Source organism: Eretmochelys imbricata, chromosome 18, assembly GCF_965152235.1.
Source record: "Eretmochelys imbricata isolate rEreImb1 chromosome 18, rEreImb1.hap1, whole genome shotgun sequence".
Taxonomy (NCBI): Eukaryota; Metazoa; Chordata; order Testudines; family Cheloniidae; genus Eretmochelys; species Eretmochelys imbricata.
The window spans coordinates 6,707,142-6,731,131 of record NC_135589.1 but is presented as its reverse complement, the minus strand read 5'-3'; the positions used below and the strand labels follow the sequence as shown (position 1 = coordinate 6,731,131).

The 23,990-nt window shown below is 44.7% G+C and overlaps 1 protein-coding gene across 1 annotated transcript; it reads right to left on the bottom strand.

Annotated features, from left to right (window-relative positions):
* Positions 1-832: 832 nt before the first annotated feature.
* On the bottom strand, positions 833-18,936 carry SZRD1 (SUZ RNA binding domain containing 1). Its single transcript, XM_077837611.1, has 4 exons — positions 18,832-18,936; positions 7,892-7,941; positions 5,098-5,352; positions 833-3,892 (listed from the first exon to the last, which is right to left on the bottom strand). Exons 1-4 carry the CDS (start codon positions 18,925-18,927, stop codon positions 3,790-3,792), a joined length of 504 nt encoding a protein of 167 aa, XP_077693737.1. The 5' UTR covers positions 18,928-18,936; the 3' UTR covers positions 833-3,789.
* Between the last annotated feature and the right edge of the window lie 5,054 nt (positions 18,937-23,990).

The following is a 23,990-nucleotide window of genomic DNA, read 5'->3' as shown; positions in this document are numbered from 1 at the left end:
GTTGTGTAGGTGACTTGAGGGTTCAGGATCCTACAGATACGTTTCTGTTTAGTACAAGGTGCCTTAGGACTTTTGACTGCTTAACCCATTACAAAGGCTCTCAGACTTTTCATGTGATCTAGACTATGGAAGAGAGCCTGACTAGGATCCATGACAACTGCATGAACCATCTTGCCTACCATCCATGGTTACTTACCATCCCAGGGGCAATTGCTACCAGTTACTTTGCTGGGATTAGCTGTCTAGGTAAGCAAGGTAGCAGTAGCTAGTTTCTAGTGCTTGCTTACTTCCCCCTCCTTAATAGGAGAGCCAGCATCCTAGAGCAGACAGCTCTCTGAACCATCCCTCCACCCCTGCCCTCTGAAAGCACCCCTTTTAATTCAAGTTTCAGAGTAACAGCCGTGTTAGTCTGTATTCGCAAAAAGAAAAGGAGTACTTGTGGCACCTTAGAGACTAACCAATTTATTTATAAATTGGTTAGTCTCTAAGGTGCCACAAGTACTCCTTTTCCTTTTAATTCAAGTAGTTTTCACATACATGGGAGGAGACCCTATTTCAATGACCTGCCCAGTACATTAAAAGCATATTATAGAAACCCCAACAAGGAGTCTATATAGGAGTCAAGTAGTTTCAATCCACTCTCAGCAGGAATAAACTCCCCTTGGCCAACAGTTATTCACAACCCCTTGTCCTCCCCTTCCGGTGTTGTGCCTCTTGCATGTGTTCTCACTCCAGGTTAGACTGTAAACTCCTGGGGCAGCTTCTAGAGCCCAATTTAGCCCTGGGGCGCTCCAGGAAGAGGGCACACACAGTTTGAAAAAATAAAACGGCATTTTAAAAAGTTTAACACATTTATTTAAAATACAATTTATAAAATGTTTTTCTGCATACTTAGGAGCACTTCCATGGGGAGACAGACAGCTGTGTGTCCTGTAGCAGAGGCACACAGCTTTGCACTTACCACCTGAATACACACACGCGTGCACACGCATACACACACACACACACACACAGATAACCATAAAGTGCCCCTAAGAACACACACAAAAAACCCTATAAACATGTATTAGAACAAGAGCTCTAGCCCCTCTGCAAACAGGGCCTTTGACTTATCCCAACACTGATTTCTGGACAGGATCACTGACCTACTGTCTACCTGGAAGAGGGGGCCTAGTGGCAGGTTTCTCCAGGAACGTTGCCCCCCCCCCGCCTGCAGGTTGGAAGCATCCTGACTGACCACGCTATAAGGATGAATAAGCTGGAGAGGGGTGCTCTGGTTAGCTCCCCCCACATAATCTTATATTAGTTATGTGAGGTTGATGCTGGAGGACCTGATTTTGTCCTATGAGCAGCTAGCAAGGATGTCAGACCCCTGATATACAGGTACCAGGTGGCAGAAAAGGGATACTGTTGTCCTAACATTGGCAAGATATCAGAAGCTACATCAGGAGGCTTTTGCCAGCAGCTGGCCAGCCAAAGTAATAGCTATTTTAATTATTGATTAAGGAAAGGCGTGGTGACTACACAGTTATCGCAAATGTCTTTCCCCATCCTCTTCTCTTCTACCCTCCCCCATCCAGCTACTCTTCCCATCAGTTTCTCCTTGCTGCCATGAGGGAAAGATGTTTCCTGTAAAGCAGCTGCTGGTGGCTTGTACAGGTGCTCATGCAGCACATTCCAAGCCCTACCTGAGAGGAAGTTAGGTAAACATCAGATTACAGTCTTATAAAACCACAAGGACTTGAGCCCAACTGCAGGCCTAATGGGACATCTGTACACCTGTGCCCACCTCTCTGATTACAGCAGCGTAAAAAAAAAAATTATAATCCTTTAACAAGCATTCCAAGGGCTCACTTGATTTAGGGAATCGCAGGAGGGCAGGACAGAAAAGAAATTCAGTTAAAAGATCAACGTTCTAGTAGATTTCATCTTTTGTACACAGGTAGTTTATTTTACCAGTTGTTTGCTGTATTTCTGTACACATCTTGGTTTACTGTATGGGAATCTCCCATACAACTCACTTTAGGCAGAGGTTCTGTACAGCTGCTTCCTTTCAGGCAAAAGAAGATGGGTTCAGGTGCCCAATATTCAACCTATTAAGCACAAACAGTGGCCCATGTCATATTGCACCTGTACAGAATACATCCTCCAAAAAACCAACTGTGTGGAAAGGCAGCTTCTGGAAACACAGTGAAGCAGACTAGCCCACGGTCCTTTTAGGTGAAGGGATGATCTAAATCCTTCTTGGCCTCTGGCTGCTGTCACAGAAAGATCATCTGTTTCTATGCCACACATGCTGTCTACAGTAACAGGTCCTATCAACATGCTGAGACATCTCTACTACTGGAGTCTTTCCAGCATACAAGATACATTCTTGTTGCCCCAGCAGAAGGAAGCTTTAGTGTTCATCTAATCCCTTGAGACAATTAATATTAAGAGTTGATCAGCTTCCTTGTTGTCTAATATACAGTTAGACAATGCAACACAATAGTATAGGGCACAGGAGAAGCAATGGAGTAGCTATATTTGACAGCTTGCAACAGCTGATTTGGTGGTACCTTAAAATTCTCTTCCATGGCCAGGACCCCTTCCTCAGACCCCTTTCTTTTTTGGGGGCTAGAGGACAGAGCTTAGCAGAAAGCCATTTGTTACCACCAATGCATGAAAACAGGGATTTTTTTTCCAAACTTTATTGAACATGGTTTGTTCCCGATGTCTATGATTTCTAGAAGTAAATGCATCAAGTACAGCACTGGAATTGTACCATAAGCCATCGGTCCATCACAAGCCACTTAGGGTTCAAACCTTTGGAGCAGTGGTTGCCCAGCCTCCTGCCATACGTCAGCCTTCCAACAAGCACATGCTGCACAGAGCCAGGCTCGTTACCATGCACTAACCGGAGTGGACCAGTACAGTATTGAACTAGTCTATTCCTAGCTTGTAAACCTAGATGCAACAGAGCCCTGTTCCTTCACCCTGCTTTCTCTGCTGGAAGCAGCAGGTGTCTCCATGGGATCTGTCGACATTCCCTTCTCCCCAAATACAAGAAATGTATTACTAAGTTTTTCCTCAAGCCAGCAGAAAACTAGCCAAGCTTATGACAGGTGCAGTAAGCGAACTAGGCCACTGGACTCCACTGGCTTCTGGGGCCAAGGCAATTAGAAAGCCCAGGTACCTGGAAGTCCCCTTCCATTTGCTTGGCAGCAGTGGAGATACAGAACGAGAAGCTAAGCTTGCCAAATCCTAGCCATTATATTGTGGAAATTCCTAGAAACTCCTTTTTTAGAACACTATCAACTACCTCTCTCAATTAAAACAAACTAAACAGTTAAAACCCTTCCCATGCACTTGGTTTAAAGTTGATCTGATTTACAAACAAAAAACAAAGATCCTTTGAAACAGAACTCGCTCAGAAGTGAGAGAGACAACATGCACATGTGGGGAGGCTTCCCATTCCTCTTTTAAATCCCAGGCTAATGAGTATGATAAACATTATTGCTGGCGCTAGCTTCAACTGAAGTGGCACACACGACTCTGCACCTGTTCAGAGTCCTTAACGTACCCCCCTTCCTTTTACAGTGACTTGGGACAGCCCTCGTCGGTGTGCCAATCACAGTGGGTGGAGCAGGGGGTCACAGTGCATGGGGTTCAAGGTCACAGTGGGCAGAGCAAAGGGATCACAGTGCAAGTAAACCAGGTAGTTCCCTCTGCTCAAGTCCATTTGTCCACCACGGCAGTGCAACCCGTGGCAGTGACCCTGCTTTTGACAGCGTGATCTCTTGCCCATATCTATCTGCGTTGTTTGAAGCCTTGTGAACCATCAGGACCCAGTGGTTGCCGTATCACATTATTGGGCTGCCTGGAATCTTCTGGCTGGGAGATCCTTGTTGGCCTGCAGGAAAGAAATCAGTCTTAAAAAGAAGAAATACGTCTACCTCCCCCATGCAATTCCAACTAAGATGGGGAAGAGTCCATCAGTGGAAAGTCACCGCCATGGTGAAAGTGCTGCTGTACTCTGCAGGATCTCACAGGCAATTGAGAATTGACTAGTGCTCCATTTCCCCAAGCCCTGCTCTTCAGCAGCCAAAACTCAGGTAACTTCAAAGTCCAAGTTCCTACCCTACCCGAGCGGAATCATCCTGCTCTGGTTTTGTTACCAACCCCTTTGTTCACTGATGTTCTTTAGGAACATTTATCATTTCTGTCTTTTGTCAGAAAGCCATTCCAGTGATGCACCTTTTCCCACCCCACGCACACCTTTTCTTTTTTTAAACTGAAGTCCTTTGGTCTTTGGAAAGAGTGGCTGCTGGTCTGTTCAAACAGGACTCCAGTTTAAGTTGATCCCCCCCTCCAAGGTTATGTTTAGTTGGAGAATACACTGGGAAAGGACTACAGAGCCAATTAGATGTCGATCAGAAGGCAGGGCAGAACATGCAATATGGGGTGGGAAAGTGCCTCTGGAGCAACTGGTCTGTCCCTTTCTAATCTCCAATCAGTGATAAAGCAGCATGGCTGTGGGGGGGGATGTAAATTCAGCTTGTTCCACACCATTTGAGTGAGGCTAGCCAGCTCAGCTTGATAGTCACAGACAAGACTCTCAACTCGGTAGCCCCCTTGCTTGGGGAAACAGTCACATTTTGTTGAAAGGTTATGCTCCCTGTGTAGACAGACAGACACTGATCTGTGCAGAATTATTTCTAATCCTTTTGTTTTACTATTAAAGACATTTGTATGAAACATGGCAAGTCCTTCCTTGCAGAGTCAACCTGCTCCTGCTGCCTAGTCCCCTGGTTATGTCAGAGAAGGTTTTGTCCTCGATGAAGGTGTTTAAAAGCCCACAATCTGTATCTAAACACCTTTGCTTCCAATAAGCATTTGCTTTCATTTCTATGCATTTGAGCTATACCATGTCACATTTGCTAACACCATGCGCCCACCTCTCCGTGGGCTTTAGGTATGTGACATATTAGGTATCAGCCTGGCTCCTCTTCCCTCTGGAGGACTATCATCTGTAGGATGGCATTTGCTGAAGGACTTCCTACAGGGGTTAGTTCAGGGATGCGGCTAGAATTGCCATTAAGCCCCAGCCATTCTCACCTGTCTAGAATGGGTTTCTCCTGTTCCTCTTCTGGGCTTGCGCTGCCCAGAATTCGTTTTCTGGCTTCTGCGTATTCTGCTTCTCTCTGTGCCAGAGACTTTACTGGAAAAGCTGGTCTGCTCACAGAGTTGGGGTTACTAAGCACACCGTTAGTTGTGGGCCTCTTTAAGATCCTGATCTGTGGAGGAGGACCTGAGGGAAGGCTGTCGTCCTGAATGACAATCGGCACTTTAGGAGGAGATTTTGATTTTCTGCTGTTTAAGAAAAGACACAAACATTTAATTAGTATCTATATCCCACTGACAGAAAGCGTTAACTGCTGGGAGCGGGAGCCCTACCAGACGGATACCGTCTTCATGACTAGGAGGTGTCTTGCAACAATTAAAGACCTTGTTATAGTTGCAACTCAGATACTGTAGTAGAGAGCATCCTTATTTGAGATTTGCCCACTCAAGTCAAACGTGTGGAAGGGCAGAAGATAGACCTGGTGCTTTGGTTCCTCTCCTTTAAAAAAAAAGAAAAGGGGGGGTGGGGGAAGAAGAAAAGGAGGGGTGCTAGGACACGGACCAGAGAATCTCACTTTCAACTGGGTGGGATGATGAATTAGAGTTTTTTGTTACCAGTTTCAATCTTAAAAATTAAAAGCCCAAAGTTTCTGAGTTGGGGTGTCCCAAGTTAGCTTGTAAATTCTTTGAGGCAGGAAGTATTCTATAGTTTTGTGAGGCATGTGGCCCATTCCTGAGTGCTAAAAAAACCCATAGCACCTACATTTGAACATGTAGGAAGGAAAATATACTTAAGTCATCTCAGGATTTCCTACAGCATGCATCAGCATTTGATATTCTCTCTCCAGCTCCACCCACCTTCCTTTCTGGAATTATGTCCCCACAACCCCACTTCAGACTTTTGGTACAGTCCCTCTCCCACCTAAAATCACAACAAAACAATTCTGTTAGCTTAGGCATTTGCCCTTATTGAGCCACCAGAAAACTGAACCAAAGACTGACACTCATCAGAAGTTTAGATTTTTTTTTTTTTTTTTTGGTTTGGGGGGGAGAAAGAGAGGTGGGGAGGGGAGGTAGAGCAAGCAGGAAGATAGAAACCCAATTCACATCACTGAGAACAGTGACAAGTCATAGAATCATAGAATATCAGGATTGGAAGGGACCTCAGGAGGCCATCTAGTCCAACCCCCTGCTCAAAGCAGGACCAATCCCCAATTAAATCATCCCAGCCAGGGCTTTGTCAAGCCTGACCTTATAAACTTCTAAGGAAGGAGATTCTACCACCTCCCTAGGTAACACATGCCAGTGTTTCACCACCCTCCTAGTGACAAAGTTTTTCCTAATATCCAACCTAAACCTCCCCCACTGCAACTTGAAACCATTACTCCTTGTCCTGTCATCTTCTACCACTGAGAATAGTCTAGAACCATCCTCTTTGGAACCACCTCTCAGGTAGTTGAAAGCAGCTATCAAATCCCCCCTCATTCTTCTCTTCTGCAGATGAAACAATCCCAGTTCCCTCAGCCTCTCCTCATAAGTCATGTGTTCCAGACCCCTAATCATTTTTGTTGCCCTTCGCTGGACTCTCTCCAATTTATCCACATCCTTCTTGTAGTGTGGGGCCCAAAACTGGACACAGTACTCCAGATGAGGCCTCACCAATGTCAAATAGAGGGGAACGATCATATCCCTCGATCTGCTGGCTGTGCCCCTACTTATACATCCCAAAATGCCATTGGCCTTCTTGGCAACAAGGGCACACTGTTGACTCATATCCAGCTTCTCGTCCACTGTCACCCTTAGGTCCTTTTCCGCAGAACTGCTGCCTAGCCATTCAGTCCCTAGTCTGTAGCGGTGCATTGGATTCTTCCGTCCTAAGTGCAGGACCCTGCACTTATCCTTGTTGAACCTCAGATTTCTTTTGGCCCAATCCTCCAATTTGTCTAGGTCCCTCTGTATCCTATTCCTGCCCTCCAGCGTATCTACCACTCCTCCTAGTTTAGTATCATCCGCAAATTTGCTGAGAGTGCAATCCACACCACCCTCCAGATCATTTATGAAGATATTGAACAAAACCAGCCCCAGGACCGAACCTTGGGGCACTCCACTTGATACCGGCTGCCATCTAGACATGGAGCCATTGATCACAACCTGTTGAACCCGACAATCTAGCCAACTTTCTACCCACCTTATAGTGCATTCATCCAGCCCATACTTCCTTAACTTGCTGGCAAGAATACTGTGGGAGACAGTGTCAAAAGCTTTGCTAAAGTCAAGAAACAATACGTCCACTGCTTTCCCTTCATCCACAGAACCAGTAGTGATAGGTTTGTGGCAGCACAGGATGATGTAACCCACCCAAGCCAGAATACAGGCACAAAAGTCTCACTGACAGAGCACAGCAGGTCAAAAAAGAGTTGGTACATGAAGGTGTTACTTGGCTTTCACCAATTTCTTCATTCTATTTCAGTTTTGGTTTTTTGTTTGTTTTTTAAATGGCTTCCCTATAGGCGTGGCTATATCTGCTCTTGAATACGCTACTTCAGGGATCAAATTATCCCCAATGATCTTTCAGCTACACTGCTATGGATTAGAGGTGCCACAAAGTGACATATTACATAATACAAGCTCCCCATTTCTTAGCTCAAATTGGAGGTTAGTTACATCAAATTTAGTGGGTATCTAATGCAATTTACCCTCCTGTGCCAACTCTCTGAACCTGCAAGTGTCCAACTCCAGGCAGGGGAGCTTAGAACAAGGGTGTTTCAGACCAACAGATCACCATTACCTTTCCTTTTGTGTAATCTTCAGTTTCTTTTCCAACCGTCTATCTATTTCCTGTAAGGGATATGAGAAACACAGTGTGAAACCTCTCCCCTTTTATAGAGAATTTACAGATTCTACTTGAGGACACTTGTAATTTCTTTAGTCTCACTTTTTCCATTACAACAATACTCTTACTTGCTTGCAAATCACACACAGAAAGATACCAATCTGAAAAAAAAAATACAAACCCTTATATGAAAGGGTCATGTACATTTCCCTGTATTCGTTGGTATTAGCAGTAGGAGAACAGCAAAGCATTAAAGATAGTTTGGGACCCATACTAATGGCTTTTTAAAAAGTTTCATGGTGATAGAGTGGCAGTTCATCTCATCAGAACAGCACCTTTGATCCCAAGGATTCCCCAAGCACTTAAGCGACCACTGAAGCTTCCTCTGGGGTGAAATGTGACTGTTTAACAATCAGAGTAACATTAAACAGTTTCACATATTATACACTCCATTGAGGAAGAGGAAAAGGAAAATATACCTGAGTGTCTCTGGTACAGTTACACTGGAACAGACCACTGGGGTAGCTGCTGCTCCTTGATTCAGTCATGCAGGTGGTAACTAGCAGGGCTCAAGGAAGTGTATACCGCTGGCTCAGCTTGCTGTCCTCCGCCCTTTGCTAGCTTACAAAGCTATTATATGAACTCAACTCATAACCAGAACCATAGTGAAAGCTTGCTCCTAAGGAGAGAGGCTGTCTGCATGGCCATCACGAGCCATTATCAGGTTGGAAGCTATGTGGCCTACTGCCATCCATTCAGCTACATGTGGTTTGCATAGCAATTCCCCACTATACTAAGAACAGGGAAGGGATGCAAATGCTAAGTCACTGACAATCCTACTTGGTTCTATATAAGTATGGTTTTACTATTGGTTGTGTGGTTCTAGGGCCACCAGCCTGAGAAACCTGTAGCCAAAAGCTCAAGTGACTATGCTGAAATTGGTAAAAGTACTACCAGATGGCAGCTTCTAGATCCAGCCCACGCAGTTCTTCCTAATAGCCCATGTCAGCAGCGACCCCACACCATCTTATCCTTCTTGTGCCACCCAAGTCCTCAGTCAGTTGGTCACATGAATCCAAGTGGGAGCAATTTTTGTGTGTGGGGAAGATACCACATGAGAAATAGGAAACAATAATACATCTCAACAATCTTCCCATTGGACAGGCAAGACCCCCATTTTTCCGTTTCAAAATAATCTATCAGTTTTGTCAGGGTGCCCTTTTAGACTAAGAATGCCTGGGGTAATCCACAAAGGATGACACTGCAAAGGGAATGAGTGTATTGGAGGAAAGGTGCACACACATCTATGGTCCAGCTGAGTACTCTGGATCTTCAGCAACTGATTAGTCTTGCTTAGTCAACATGGCATGCATAGTCATTTAACAAACCCCTATGATTTGGAGGCATAGCAGTTGCTCTAACTCAGATTTGAAATGGTTGGTCACAGAAATCACATGCCAAATGTCTTAACAAAATAGACTATAAGATTCCAAAGTGTCCTCACAAATAGCTGGCATTGTAGCCTACCAAAAGTCATAGTCAGTGGACTATATACAGTTGTACTCAGCTTAAGTGGTTCTACCATATATTTTCATTACATCAAGATTTAGTACAACAGAACTGAACACAGTAGAAGAACCTATATAGAGCTGCTCTCTCCCACCATCCCTCCTATTACTGTGTTCTATTTCTTTCCTTCTCATGACTCCTTGCAGTGTAATTCCTTGGTCAATTTCAGGACTCCTCACTGGTCCACTTCTAAAGCATGATATGGCAGCACAGAATCAGCTTTTCCCTACTGTTACCACCCTCACACCCTCTCCCAAAGAAGGTTTCCTTGTTACACCCATGATCCAAATAATCCTGACCGCCACCCATGTTGGGGTTCTAACGCCAGTCAGACACCCACTATGAACAGCAACAGACAATTGAGAGCTTCCAATTATGTTTAAAACTCCCGTGGCTAGCGCCCACCAAGAGGTTTACCAAGACATTTTGTAATTCATGTGTATTTATGCAGAGATACTGTATTAATCATATATTTTCTCTTGAAACAAACATTGTTACCTCACACTCTTGAGCTCTATTTGAGATTGTTTTTTTATTAGGTGTTGCTATATTTTGCACTCATGGTAAGAAAAGTCAAGTTACAGTTTGCAGAATGTTACCTATTCAAATTATGTTGCCACCTTACAGTGTCCCTTAACGGGTCAGCAAAAAAATTTGGGATATTAGTGACCTCTCTTCCACACGTCTAGCAGTCCATAACATTGCATGCATTTAGGGCTTGAAAAGTTGATGCACCTCACAAACTTTGGTCTCAACACTTTGAAACTGAAACAAGATCACTTTAGGGGCTCCCAGCAGTCCTGTTTTTGTCAGTTGATTCTCAACCAACTTCAGCTACTATCCTCACATGCTGCACTGTGTCACTGAGCTATGCAGATAACATGTTAAAATTAGGGTCTGATTTATGACTCTTGAGTGCCAGAAGCACTACAGCAACTGAAAGGCACGAGCTTACAGGAGAGACAATCAGACTTACTATTAGAAAATATCATGCAGCGCACACACTCATTAGTTGGGTTGGTCACACTGCATGAGAGCTATGTTTCTTTTGAGATTATTGGATTCTGTTATGGGAGGATACCTCCTCTTCACAATTTCCTATATACCAGGTTTACATTAACAATAGCTAAGAAAGTCCATTTTACATCCCCCTTTTTCCCCTGCAAAGGGATCTATGAATAGATTACTAAATTTAGTAAAAGAATTCCTATATGCTGTTTTTATCTCAGTCATTTTTTAAGACTCAAGAGAATCCAACAGAAAGCACAGTGTTTTGCTTATCCTTTGATATTAAAAGCCTGTTGTGGACGGGGGCTAACAGAAGCTATATATTTATCATGAAGTAGGTCTTTAATATCAAAATCTCCATCCATCTGCATTAGAGACAAATACTATAAATATCAAGACCTAACAAAAAGTAATCTGTCGCATCCACCAAGAACAAAAGGCAAACCTACCACAATCACTGTCTATAGTCACTTATCCTGGTTGAGAATTCCATTAATAGAGGACTAGTGTTCTGCAGCATGCATTAGAACATGTAGATGAAGGGCATCCATCTCCAAGGCAACCCAGAGATGCACATTCCAGACATCTTTTGGTTGGAGTCTGCATCCACAGTTCAGTACAGAGCTAGACGCCACACCAGGTAGGCATGGTTCTCCAATTTGTGGGGAAGGGGTGGAAAGGGAGAAGAGCAAGAATTAGCGTATCACGAATAGCCAAATTTGAGGTGGAGTCCCCACCTAGTTCTCCTGTTCCCACAAGACTAAAATAGCGAGTGAAGGAAATTCCCTGAAGTTCCCCAGTGGCAGAATTTCTGGAAATGTGCAAATAGTGATAATTTGCCTTATTTCTCAAGATTTTTCTATATATGGACAATGTTTACACTTCAGATGTACTGGTATTTCTCCTATGTCTCCTGCATAGGCTATATTTTTTTTTAATGTTAAAATTAGTGCTATTAGTGCTAAAATAGAGGAGTCTCATTTATGTCTGAAAAAACAAAGTTAATGCCCAAGGTTACTGGAACTGAAAGTAAACAGTTATCTATTTTTTTTTTCCAGTTAGTTTACTTTGTGAATTGCGTATTACTGTCCTACTATTTCTCCTGCATAGTCAATTTCTCCCTTGCTGAGAATGAACAAGGGAACAGAAAAAATCCAGGCAATATTCTCATAAAACGATTCACTTTCTGAAAGAGAATCTTTTTTTTTAAGTTGCTCTTTAAGAATAAGCTTGAACAGCATTTTCTGTCACTTTAAGGACCAGTAAGGGAAGAAGTCTAGTGAACTGAAAACACAAGATTGGAGTTATTTTGTGGAAAATCAAGAGAAAATGTGTGGTGGAGCAGGCTGTAATGGCCACCAAGGAGAGAAGTTATGTTTGGAAGTTTGGAAGTTATGATTCTGAACAGCAGCCATGCCCCTTTCTGTACTTTGTACAAATTACCGCTGAACACAAAAAAACCCCCCTAAATCCTGCTCACTTTACTCACTTGAGTAATCCCATTTGAGAGTGAATAAACTGAGTGGGATTGGGCTTTAGGAGTTGAATCCTTCAGCAGTAATCATAGAATATCAGGGTTGGAAGGGACCCCTGAAGGTCATCTAGTCCAACCCCCTGCTCGAAGCAGGACCAATTCCCATGTTAAACAAGGTCCTTTCTTCTTATTTGTAAGGATGCAGTTAAAGCTCCTACAGCATTTTATGAAGCGTAGGGGGATAACTCTGAGGGCCTGGCTAGTATTCCCTTACTTAGTGAGAACAGGTTTTAAAATGTTCAAGGTTGCATGAGCCATTGCTGAGTGCATAATGCAGCCATTCAACCACTAATATCCAACTCATTGCTTCATAAGATGCTTTGGGATATGCTTGAGTACAAAAGGCATTAGATACAACTAATTCTAAGATATGTCTAGTTTGTTTCCCCATTAATTTCTCTTCTCAGAAATGTTTCATTAATTAATGGAACAATAATTAATTTTCTAGGGTACTCCCATTAAATCCTGGCTGTAGTTTGTAGTCAGTGCAAGGTTCTCAGTCAAGACTATTTTCAGCTTCACTGGGGCTTAGGTTTTCTGAAGGTAGCCAATTCTTAGCAGCAACCTGTGCAGTTAGACAACTGGGAAACAGCAAGTACCACAGTTGTTCTGCAAGACTACATTAAATCCTAAGCAGTGACTTACAAACTTGTGTTCTGCGGCTTCAGAACAGCTAAATATTTTGATGGGATATAAAAGCCTTTAAATAGTATTTCACAAATTCCTTTGTAATCCTTGAAATCAAAACTCATCCTTGTACCTCATACATTTTAAACCTCGTCAACATCCTCAGCCTTCAACTTTACCCTGAAGCCATATTTGTATGATTCTTTGTTCACACATTAAAATCCCATTGTGTTCCACTGAATTCAATGGATAATTCTTTTATGACAAGAGGACAATGCTGATTAGCAGTCACAGGGTCAGACTCCATAACTCTGAAATAACATTTCCCCTTAGCTGTTGTGCTTTGATCACATTTCAGGTCAATTAGAGTTTACTGCAACAGGCTGGGAAAGATCCTAAAGTAAATTCCATATTAATATAGGGAGGCAGCGTGATTTAGTGGCTGAAGCAAGGAATTGGGAGTCAGAAGACTTGAGCTCTGACTGCTACTTACATGCCTCTGCTAACCCATTTCACAGTGCTACGAGACCCACGAGTGAACGGTAGAACACACAGCAAATGCACAGACAATAAAAGTGCAGATCAGAAGTACAATCACTACTCTGCTCAATCGCTCTTATATATCACCTGGCTGCTAAGAATTTAGAAAAACTAAACTGTCTGCTCCCCATAGCACACCAGGGTGCAAGATGCATCCTAGCCAAGTGGCCAGGGTTCAAAGTCAATTTAAACTTAGACTTTGAACTACACCAGGCTCAGTTTTAAGCTTCCACAAAGAGCCATTAGAATTAATATTTTAGCACTACTCCTTGGAAGAAGAAGCCACAGCACCATCAGCTGAACAGTACTACTATGATACGAGATGGTTGAGCAAATCTGAATTTATCCCTCCCACTGCTTCCATAAGAGATGTTACCAATAAGTTGGCTTATTAAGTTGTTAAATTTGAAGCCACAGTTTGAGAATGGAAACAAGTTTCCAAAGAACAAAAAACTATCCTTAGGTTACTATCAGTTTCTTTGCAGGTAACAGTGACATAACACCTTGGGGAAAGAGCAGCACAGCCGTACTGGAAATGGCTGTTGGTAAGACGCACCGAAAGGGTTACATCAACGTTTCTGTCTTTTATATGAAGATTCAACAGCTATTTTTAAAAGGACAAATTGGAATCAGTCGCTTCACTGCAGGTCTGTACCAAGTAATTGGAATTTGGCTTTCAGTACAGAGTCAGTTTTACGTAAAGATCAGAATTACATCAACGGCGAAAGCGGTGAAGAATACTATTGTCACTAACATCTCTGTTTATGAACAGAAACACAGGCGCGCCAACTCCTTCTAGCCTGTAAGCAATGGCAGCTTTTCCTTCCTACCAAGTTCAAGTAATAGTGGTGAGTTCTAGTAAAAGATGCTAAATTGTATGTCTGGTATACCATGTATCCTAACTAAATGTTATGCACGGATTATTTTTATAGACACGCAGGCTTTCCTTCTGCCCTGTACTTTTAAACACCAACATTGTACTGAAGAGTAAAAAATGAAAGGTTAAATTCCATACAGCATCTGTCAGAGTATTTGGCTCATGAACTCTGAAGCTGGAGGAACATATTTGTTGCTGTACTGGTCTTCAAAGACGACGGCCAAAGAGATCATCAGGATTTTATAAATAACCATTAGTCAGGCCCAACTTACAGCTGCAGTTACCTTCACTCAGATTAGTAAATGAACAGTATACTCTGGGAGACTTCTGGCTGGGTGAAAACAAGCTAACGCTGTATCAATACAAACCTATTTCTGTCTTGAGGTACTGATATAGTGCATAATTTGCAAAATACCATTGATGAACAGTTGATCAAACCAACATAAAGCAGGCAAATTAGAGCTCAGGCTGACATACCATTGGCTCCAAATGACCCCTTTTCTCCATACTCCCCATAAACTTATAAGGCGGACATTCTAGCCTTGAAGTAGTCTCCAGCTTGAAGTCTATTCAGATTCAAAAAACAGATTAAAAATGGTTCCAGGTGCTACACCTACCTTTAGGCCCTCAGCTAATTTTTGTTATTTTACAATTACTTTTGAAAAATGTTACTCCCTATAGCTGTACAGAGGAACTCTCACAAACAGGACACTTAAGTTATGTTAGTGGTTAGGATGCTAGGCTTGGACTTGGGGGAAGATGTGCATTTGATTCCCTGCTCTGCCACAGACCGTGGACAAGTCACTACATCTTTCCATGGCTCAGTTTCCCCATCTGTAAGATGGGAACAAGCAGTATTTTCCCTACCTCCTGGGTGTGTTATGAGGATAACTACATTAAACATTGTGATTGTTCAGATACTACAGGAATGGGGGCCTTAGACAGAAATGCACAAAGTAAACCAACTGAAATACATGTGTTTACTCTAGTCGCTCTGTTATAGTCATCTTAGGTGTTACTTGCAACAAGATTCAGAATCGAGATTTAAATTGATCTCTCTTTTAATTCTCAAATTCTTGATTTTTATTAGTTTAAAGGTGACCAGCAAAGAAAAGAGTTGGATTTATGCCTGATTTGCCTAAAAGTTTTTTTTCTGTTTTCCTTGACGTAAGAAATTAAAGTCTTGTCTGCCCGGGAAAACTCTGGGTATATTTACACTGCCATTGGCAGTATGATTGCAGCACATGTAGACACACCCAAGCTACCTTTAATCTACCTAGCTAAGGTACCAATACCAGTGAAGCCATAGCAGCATGAGCACGTGCCCAGACTCCCTGGCAGGCTTGTATTAAGGCAGCTAGCCTGACGCTGCTACAGCTGCATTGCTGTTGGTGCCCAAGATTAAAGCTACTTTGGGTAGGTCTACACACTGCGGTGCAGACATACCTTCTGATGACAAGACGTCACAAGAATTGAGAGGGAAAGGCCATTTCCAGACAGCGTGTTTGAAACTCTGACTCCTGGGCAACAAACAACTTTCTGAAGTTTCACTAACTCATTCTTTCAGTTCAGCTGTGAGAGCACACAGTACATGTTTTCAGACATCTAGGAATTCCTCCAGCAAAACCAGGGAATACCAGACTAGATATTCCTGATATTTTAAGAGTATCAGACAAGACACAACTTTCGGGACAAGCTGCAGCAAAAGGGAATACAAAAGCCCAATTCTTTAAAAATCCTTCATACATCATTTTCCCCACACACATTTATTATTACTTAGGAGATAAAAATAAAATATATATGCAAATAAGTCTACAAGTTCTATATTGCCCAACTGACAGAGTACCAACTAATGAGTCAATCTTTTGTAAAGGTATAATTAACAGGTAGGTATTCATTAAATTGTCCATAGGGACACTATCAAATTAAAAGTCATGTTTATTTTATTTTTTTTTTGCTGGTTACTAATACCTTACACTGATCATATGTTTAAAAAGACATTTACTTTTCACAGTTTATTTTTTGCACCATATTCATCTTCACAAATGACTAGAATAATCCGTGTAACTATCTAGCTCTCATGCACTAAGAGCAATGCTGCAATGTATAAATTCAAGTGAAACTTTTCATATGAAGTCTTAAAACCCACAAAGAAAGATTTCTATTATTTTTCAGGGTTGTTTTTTTTTTCTAAATAAAAAAAGAGGGTTTGTTTTTTAAAAAAACTAAGCCCAAATTTCAGGCCTACACTACTCAGGAGTTCCTATTTAAACAACTGAGATATTTTAATATTTACGCATACATTTTTAAAGGAATACCATTTACAGAATGGCTTACACATTTTTCCAAACCCACCCCTGTCTTACATGCCATCGTAGAATATGAACTACCTACAGTTAAGTACTTAACCTGTTTTGCTTCACCTGCCCATAGTGCTTCTCCAGATGGAAATTGACAAGCAGTTGTGCTCCACTGGGTAAGCTCTACATGTCGTAGTCATTGGGGTTGCTCTACGCCGAACAAAGTTTCGGTGAAGGAGAGAGAGAGGAGAAACAATGACCTATCAGCAACGGATGATCAGGTCAGTTCATGGGCTCTTGCAGATAGCTGTTCCCTCATGGTTCTAGTAGCAGAGTGATTCCACTAAGGCAGCTCTCAAATTTTACAGCCTTATAGCAGTTACAACAGTTTACATGTAGAGTAAGCATGTCTATCTATAGCTGTCTTTAGAATGGCAAGTGTTTTATCCTTTGTGAAGAGTCACACTGTCTGCTTTTACCATCTCATCTCATCTCCCCCACCACTCCCTGTATGTATCCTGTTCCTCTTTTCCTGTGGGATCTCTCTCCACCACTGGTGGCCCTGGTCTCACTGTCAGCTCCTAGAGTCTCCAACTGGTGGCTGGCATCTCCAATCTGAGGGTAGCTCCTGTTTCCTCTCCTATGTAGCAGCAGCCTCTATAGGAGGTAGCTAGGTTTGCTCCTTCTTCCAACTGCTGTTACAGGCATCAAGAGACTGGACAACTGTAGAAGCAGCTGCAAGTATGGAGGAGTTAAGCACCATGTGGTCAGTCTGCTCTCCATTGAGCAGTATGAATACTACTGCACTGAGGATTACAGCAGTTTCCCCCTGTTGGACCCACTGGGAAAACACTTTAAGGAGGACCACCACTTGAGATGAGATTTTCCTGTAAGAGAAGTTTAGAAACAACTACTAAGGGTATAGACTGGGGGTGGGGGGGGACAGACGACACAGAGGGAAAGTGGGTGGAAGCCTAGAATTCCTACATTCCTTCAAGTCATTGGTCTTGGCCAGAATCATCAACAGCCCTCCAGACAAGTTATGTACCTTCATGGAACATTTTAACGAGATGGGGAATTAACACCAATGTTCTAGACAAATTCTAATAGCAATGATGATCACAGCACTGACAGACTGCATAATTGTTTCACTGGCAAACACTATCACTCCACTCCTGGCTTATTTAGCTTAATGGCTTTCAAACAAATTGTAACCCAACATCCTTTCACAGAGAAAAAAAACAGTTTTACCCAAATAATGATAGTGAGAAATGAATTAATAAGTGTAAACAAGGAAGTAGAGAGACATTGTCCAAGACCAAATTCTATCTTCTCACACTTTAAAAGCTTACTGTTATTTAGCTTGTCCACTCTCTGAAAAGGGAAGATGCTAGGGCACATCTCACAAGAATACTAATTCCCCTTCCCTCACCATGCAGCTGTGTGCACCATACAGGTTACCCACCTACACTACCACTCAAATGATGACCGCATTTCAGTGGTGCTGTATGTAACACAACTTTGGGATTCTTCAGAATGAAAAACACAATAGATATGTAAGTTATTGATCTGGCTATTGAAGATCAAAAATGGGTGATTGATATTTGAAGTGAAACAAAGGGAATACTTGGTAATACTAAAAGCAGGCACATTCTTGTCTTAAAAAAAAAAGTATAGAGAGGAATCATGCTTCTTGTCAGCCTCTGGTTAGAGATACCAGCTCTTTAGTTAATGAATTTAATGTTGCACGTTTGACAGAATCAAGTACCAATTACCTTACCAGCCACATCACCCGCAGCAGGTGATGAGCCAGAGCCCACCCAACATCACGACACTTTGCAAGTCTCACTGCGTCTCTCTAAAGCGAGATTTCATTTGAATCTTTCACGAGAGCGGGCGAGTGAGCTGCAAAACTTTCAGCACCTTCCCTGTGGTTGCTTTGTTTCAAGCTACCTTTGGAGGTAGGAAATCCTGACTCTAAGCCACAGCCAGAACTCTATTATTCAGCCTGCGATGAAGATCTCGCCCAGAGGCCCCCATTCATCGCCACATAATCCAGACACATTTCTTGGGGGGAGGGGGGAGCGATGGAGTTTAAACGCAGTGAGAGGCACGTGCGAGTCCAGCCCCAAGCCCCAGACCCGACCCAGCCCCCCAAGGAGAGCTGGGGCCCGGCCAGCCGGAGACACAATCCTGCCCCCGTGGACCCACGCGGGCCAGCAGCTGCCTGTCCCGCCGGGCCGGGCGGGGGCGAGGCAGACAGACCCCAGCAGGAATGGGGACACGGTCCCTTTAAGAGGCCTAGCAGGCGCTCAGGGGCCCGGGCTCTTCGCTGCCGCCCGGCGGAGACCACCCAGGCGGGGCCCCCTGGCCAAGCCGCGCGGCCTCGCCCGCGCTCCCCCGCGCGCGCGGCTGGGCCCGAGCCGGGGCCCTTCCTCACCCCGCTGTCAGCCGCCTCCTCCCAGCTCTCAGCGACCTCCTCATCTTCCATTTTAAGTGTCCGCCGCCGCCGCCAGGCCAGCCCGCCCCCGCGCATGCGCCCTGCCCGCGCCAGCGATCGGCGCGGCCGCAGCCTCAGCACATGCGCGCCGTGAGCCGACCTCGGCCCCCTTTCTGCACGTGCGCGCTCCTGCAGCCCCACGGACATGCGCACTGCACAGCCAGCCGCCTGGCTGAGTGAGTTGAGGCGTGGACACACCTGCCCCCCCCGGCCCCCAACCCATGGACACACCTGCCCCCCCCGACCCCCCATCCGCGGGCAGCCGGGCGATGGACACACCTGTCCCCAGCCACAGGCAGCTGGCCCATGAACATACCAGTCACACACCCCCTGGCCCATGAACACACCTGTCCCCCCAACTCCCGCATCCACAGGCAACCGGCCCATGAACACACCTGTCGTCATCCCCCCAGCCCATGAACACACCTGTCCTTCCCCCCCAAGCCACAGGCAGCAGGCCCCTGAACACACCTGTCCCCAAAGTAACAACAGGCAGGCAGCCCCATGAACACACCTGTCACCATGTCGGGAGGGGAGATAAATCTGACAAGGACCCGGGGAGTAGGAGGAGAACTGGGACTGGCTGGGCAAAGAGATGGACCAAGGAGCCAGTGGGGATGGAGACTTTGGTGATGGGGGTAGTGGGTGAAAAGCAGGCTGTGAGGGGAGGGAGATAGATCGGACAATGAGCCAGGCACGGGGAAACTGGGATAGGATGGGCAAGGAGAGTGGAGACAGGGAACTTAGGATGTGAACAACTGGTAATGGCTCGGGAAGGAGACTGGGCTGGGAGCTGGGCATAGTGGGGGGCTGGGTGTTGTTAAGGAAAAGTTAGCACATGTGACTCCATTTTGGTTTGGGGCCCACCATTGTTTAAATGCCAGCACATCATACACCAGGAGGAGCGATCCTTAGATACTGAATCCCTTTGAAAATCCTCCTCCTTTTCTCCAGCCTGCCTTGACTCCCAGGATCTGGTTTTTGTCAGTCTCTAACTCCCTATCTCTTGGCCTTGATGTGAGGCCTCCCATCCTGATAAAAAAGGTTACTGATGCATGGCTTTAGGACCATGCTGTGTAATTAACATACTGGTATAGCACGAGGAATGCACCAAGCAGGGATAGGTGGTAGATAAGACAAGGGTTTGTTTATTGGCTAAGGTTTCTGATGCACGAGGGCAACATGCTTTGCTAAAAAGTATATAACCTTTGTATAATCTGTATTCAGGGTCCCCTCCTGGCTAGCAGGGGGGCACCACGCTCGAGAGTAATAAACCTAGTGTCTTTTGGGAACTCTGCAGTTGTGGACTTTGTTTCTGTGCCTCAGCCTAGATTTGAACTGTGCTTGACCTATCAGGTATAATTCGCAGCATTGGTGTGCGTGTCCTACCAGGTATAATTCGCAGCATTTGTGTGCGTGTCCTACCAGGTGTAATTTGTAGCATTTGTGTGCGTGTCCTACAAGGTATAGTTCGCAGCAGTTGTGTGCGTGTCCTCTCAGGTGTAATTCGTAACAGTGTGAGGGAGATGAGGATGGGGTGTAAGACTAGGACTTTCCAGGCAAGAGGTCTGGGAATAGGATGAAAAGCCTGAGGAGCGGAGACTGGGACTGGCTTGGTGAAGAGAATGGGGCTGGACCAGGAGTTAGGGGTGGGGAGCAGACAGGACTGGGACAGGGACAGGTTGAAGGGGTTGTGGCAGAAGGGGTCAAGCTTGTGGGGAATGGGCAGAAGAGTCTGTGCCCACCAGAGTGCACTCCTCTCTAGAGCCGAGAATGAAATCCAAGATGCTGGAGTCTCACCATTCCTCTGCTGTCAGCAACTTCCTGTGAGACTCACTGGCAAATTGTTCCATCTCCCTCTAGTGCCGGTCCCCATAGAGGATGACAACCTACTTCTGCTAACAGTTACGCCATTAGCTCAAGTGGCAAAGGAGTGTGCAGTGACCTTGCCTGCTGTAGAAATCAAGAAGAACAAACTTGGACGGAGCCCACAGAGACCATTGTAAAGTCCACAGAAGCAGATTATCTCCAGAGCTCTGTTGATGGTTAACACCTTAGCCAACAAATTGCTCTTATATGAATACTGCCTCCAGCAGCTGCTGCTTTCTTGAGAGCACAGCAACATATTGCAAAGACCTCCTTTGTCTCACTCTCTAATATAGGTATTACCAGCGCTGGGAATGACAGAAACCTTTGGTTTGCCAGTAGTCGCACCACCCTATCCTGTGGTACCCATCAGCTCTCACAACGTAGGCAGGTTTGGGCTCGGCCAATACTTGCATAAGAGGCATCCAAGAAGCACCTTGGTGCTGCAAAATGGGACTGACAATTTAATAGATGGCGGGCGCCTTTCCTGTATGTTAATGTTGAACTAATGCCCCAGGATAGTCCTAAGAGTTGCGGTGGTGCGATTGGTGAGATGTAACTCCAAAGTCCTGGCTCCTTGGGGCTGTTGAAGTTGCCAAGGCATTTTGTAGGAGCAGAGGTGGCCAAACTCCCATCTGCCTCCCTAAATTCCCTGGTTTGCACTCTCAGGCAAAACTTCAGCAATGGTAAAGCACAATAGCTTCCTAAGTGCATCAGCTGGGCTGATCGGTTGATAGAAGGGATATAAAAGCATATGATGTCACTGTTAAAGTTTTGTGTTACAGGGATGTGACGTTATTGACATAATCTGGGACCGTATAGATCATCGTTGCAACCAACGTCCTGTAGTGGCACCAAATCATATAAAGGGGGCCAAATGAGGTGTCTAAGACAAGGTTATGGTTTGTTGATTATCCTGTCTATATGTGTGTATCATTTTTGTAGTTGAAGTTATGAATATTGGCTCTATACTGTCTGTAGTTCAAACTTGTGCTATGCTTCTGGGTGACACCCCAGACAAGCTGGTGTCAGCTCAGCCTAGCTGGCTTGATGGCCCATTAAGGACCATGAGCTACACAGCTGACCCATTGAGAGAAGGCAGACAGGCCTTGGGACTCAGCAAGGCATGCAGAGACCTGCCTATGGACAGAACTCTGAGGTGTTTCCAGGCCATGGGATGGGCAGCTTGTCCTTGGGACAAAGAAAGAGAGACCACATGGCAAGAGACTATAAAAAGCTGCTGCAGCTCCTCCATCTGGTCTTCAATCCTGCTTCTTACCTCTGGAGGGACCTAAGCTTTGAACCAAGGACTGAAAGACCCATCCCAGCTGTGGGTGTTCTCCAGAGACTGGATTTGAGCCTGCAGTTTATTCCATCACTGCTGCAAGCCTGAACTAAGAACTTTGCCATTCCTGTATATAATTGATTCCATTTAACCAATTTTAGCTCTCCTCTGTATCTTTTTCCTTGTATGAATAAACCTTTAGATTTTAGATTCTAAAGGATTGGCAACAGCATGATTTGTGGGTAAGATCTGATTTGTATATTGACCTGGGTCTGTGCTTGGTCCTTTGGGATCGAGAGAACCTTTTTTTCTTTTACTGGTGTATCGGTTTTCATAACCATTTGTCCCCGTAACGAGTGGCACTGGTGGGGATACTGGGAAACTGGAATGTCTAAGAGAATTGCTTGTGTGACTTGTGGTTAGCCAGTGGGGTGAGACCAAAGTCTGCTCTGTCTGGCTGGTTTGGTTTGCCTTAGGGTGGAAAAACCCCAGCCTTGGGCTGTAACTACCCTGCTTTTAGCTGTTTGTCCTGAATTGGCACTCTCAGTTGAGTCCCACCAGAACCAGCATCGTTACAAGGGAGCTGGCGGATGTGTTGCTTTTGGGTATCTGTTGGTGATGGACAGGAAAGCCTGATGGAGTGCTGGAGTATGCTATCGATAGCATTGTACCCAAAGTGAAAGTGGGCACGAAGGCACAAGTCTTTCCTCTTCACTCACTTCCATTCTTTCAAGATTTTGGGCCAATCCCTGGGGAGTACCCCTTGATGCGATGGGCAGGCTTCTGTGTTCCAATGACGCTCAGATTATGCCAGCGGGCGTTTGAATTCCTGGGAGGACTCCCTATGCCAGAGAGGTCAAAGGGCAGCAAGCAGACGAAAAGCAGCCCAGACTGGATTTCAGTGATGGGCTAACAACATATCCTCAGAAAACAGGGAATTTATAGAAACACAGCAAGGTCAGTACTCATGTGGAGCCTTGTTTGTGGCCTAAGTGACATTGATGGCATGGAAAGGATTCTGATTCAGAAAGTTTTGAGTGGATGAAGTGTGTCCTGCTGCAACCTTGACTTCTACTAATCCTAGCGTTTGTTTGCTAGTAGTAACCCTTAGAGAGACAAGGTGCGGGGGGGTCGTGTCTTTTATTGGACCAGCGTTAAAAGATGTGACCTCCCCCACCTTATCTCTCTCATATCCTGGGGACTGACTCGCTTCAACTACACTGCATAAAACAGTAATCCCTGCTAGTTATCTAATTCCTTTTAGTGTCCACACAAGGACCCTGCCCTAGTCTCTAAAACCCAGAATTTGAATGGTTTTAGGCATATAAAAAATCTGGGCCTATCTGCCTTGGTCATTAGTTAATTAGCCACATCAAAAAGATTGAATTGGCAGCTGCTCCTCACCTCAAACCCAAAAAATTATTAACCGTAGATTAAATCAACCCAATCAGTCCTGCCTGTGATGGAGCTTATCCCCCATCATGGGCAAGGTAAGAGATAAAACCCCAGTTAGTGAGGTGCTGTACCTGATTAACTAATGGCCTCCTAACCAGAAGAGACAGAGCTAGGCCTGATAAGTAGCCTGAGGGAGCTCAGGTGAGGGAGTTTGTTCCTCTCCTTTGAGAAAGGTCTGGGCCAGGTAGACTAAGCAAAGCTATAGGGACAGGACTGGCTACTGCAAAAATGGGTGAGATCTAGGGGAAACTGCAGAGAGGGCATGACTTTCCTATAGAGGGAGGCTCATAGGGGGCAGAGCAGGCCCCTGTGGGAGGGAGCCCTGAGATATGCTTTGTAAGCAGATAAAAGACAGCGCAGAAGAATTATTCAGTTTTGCCTGAACCTGGCCGGAGGCTGGTAGCCTGCGGGAAGTGCTGGAGCTGAAGATAGTTGCAACACCCTGCCCTGACCCATCTGGGAGGGTCACCCAGGGTGAGTGAGTACTACCAAA

Bases quoted from the DNA above. Each gene is read 5' to 3' on its own strand.
- SZRD1 (XM_077837611.1), bottom strand. From the start codon at position 18,927: ATGCGCGGGGGCGGGCTGGCCTGGCGGCGGCGGCGGACACTTAAAATG. The intron at 7,942-18,831 runs GTGAGGAAGGGC...TATCCCTTACAG, and splicing joins AGGAGGCGGCTGACAGCGGG to GAAATAGATAGACGGTTGGA. The intron at 3,893-5,097 runs GTGAGAATGGCT...TCTTTCCTGCAG, and splicing joins GAGAAACCCATTCTAGACAG to GCCAACAAGGATCTCCCAGC.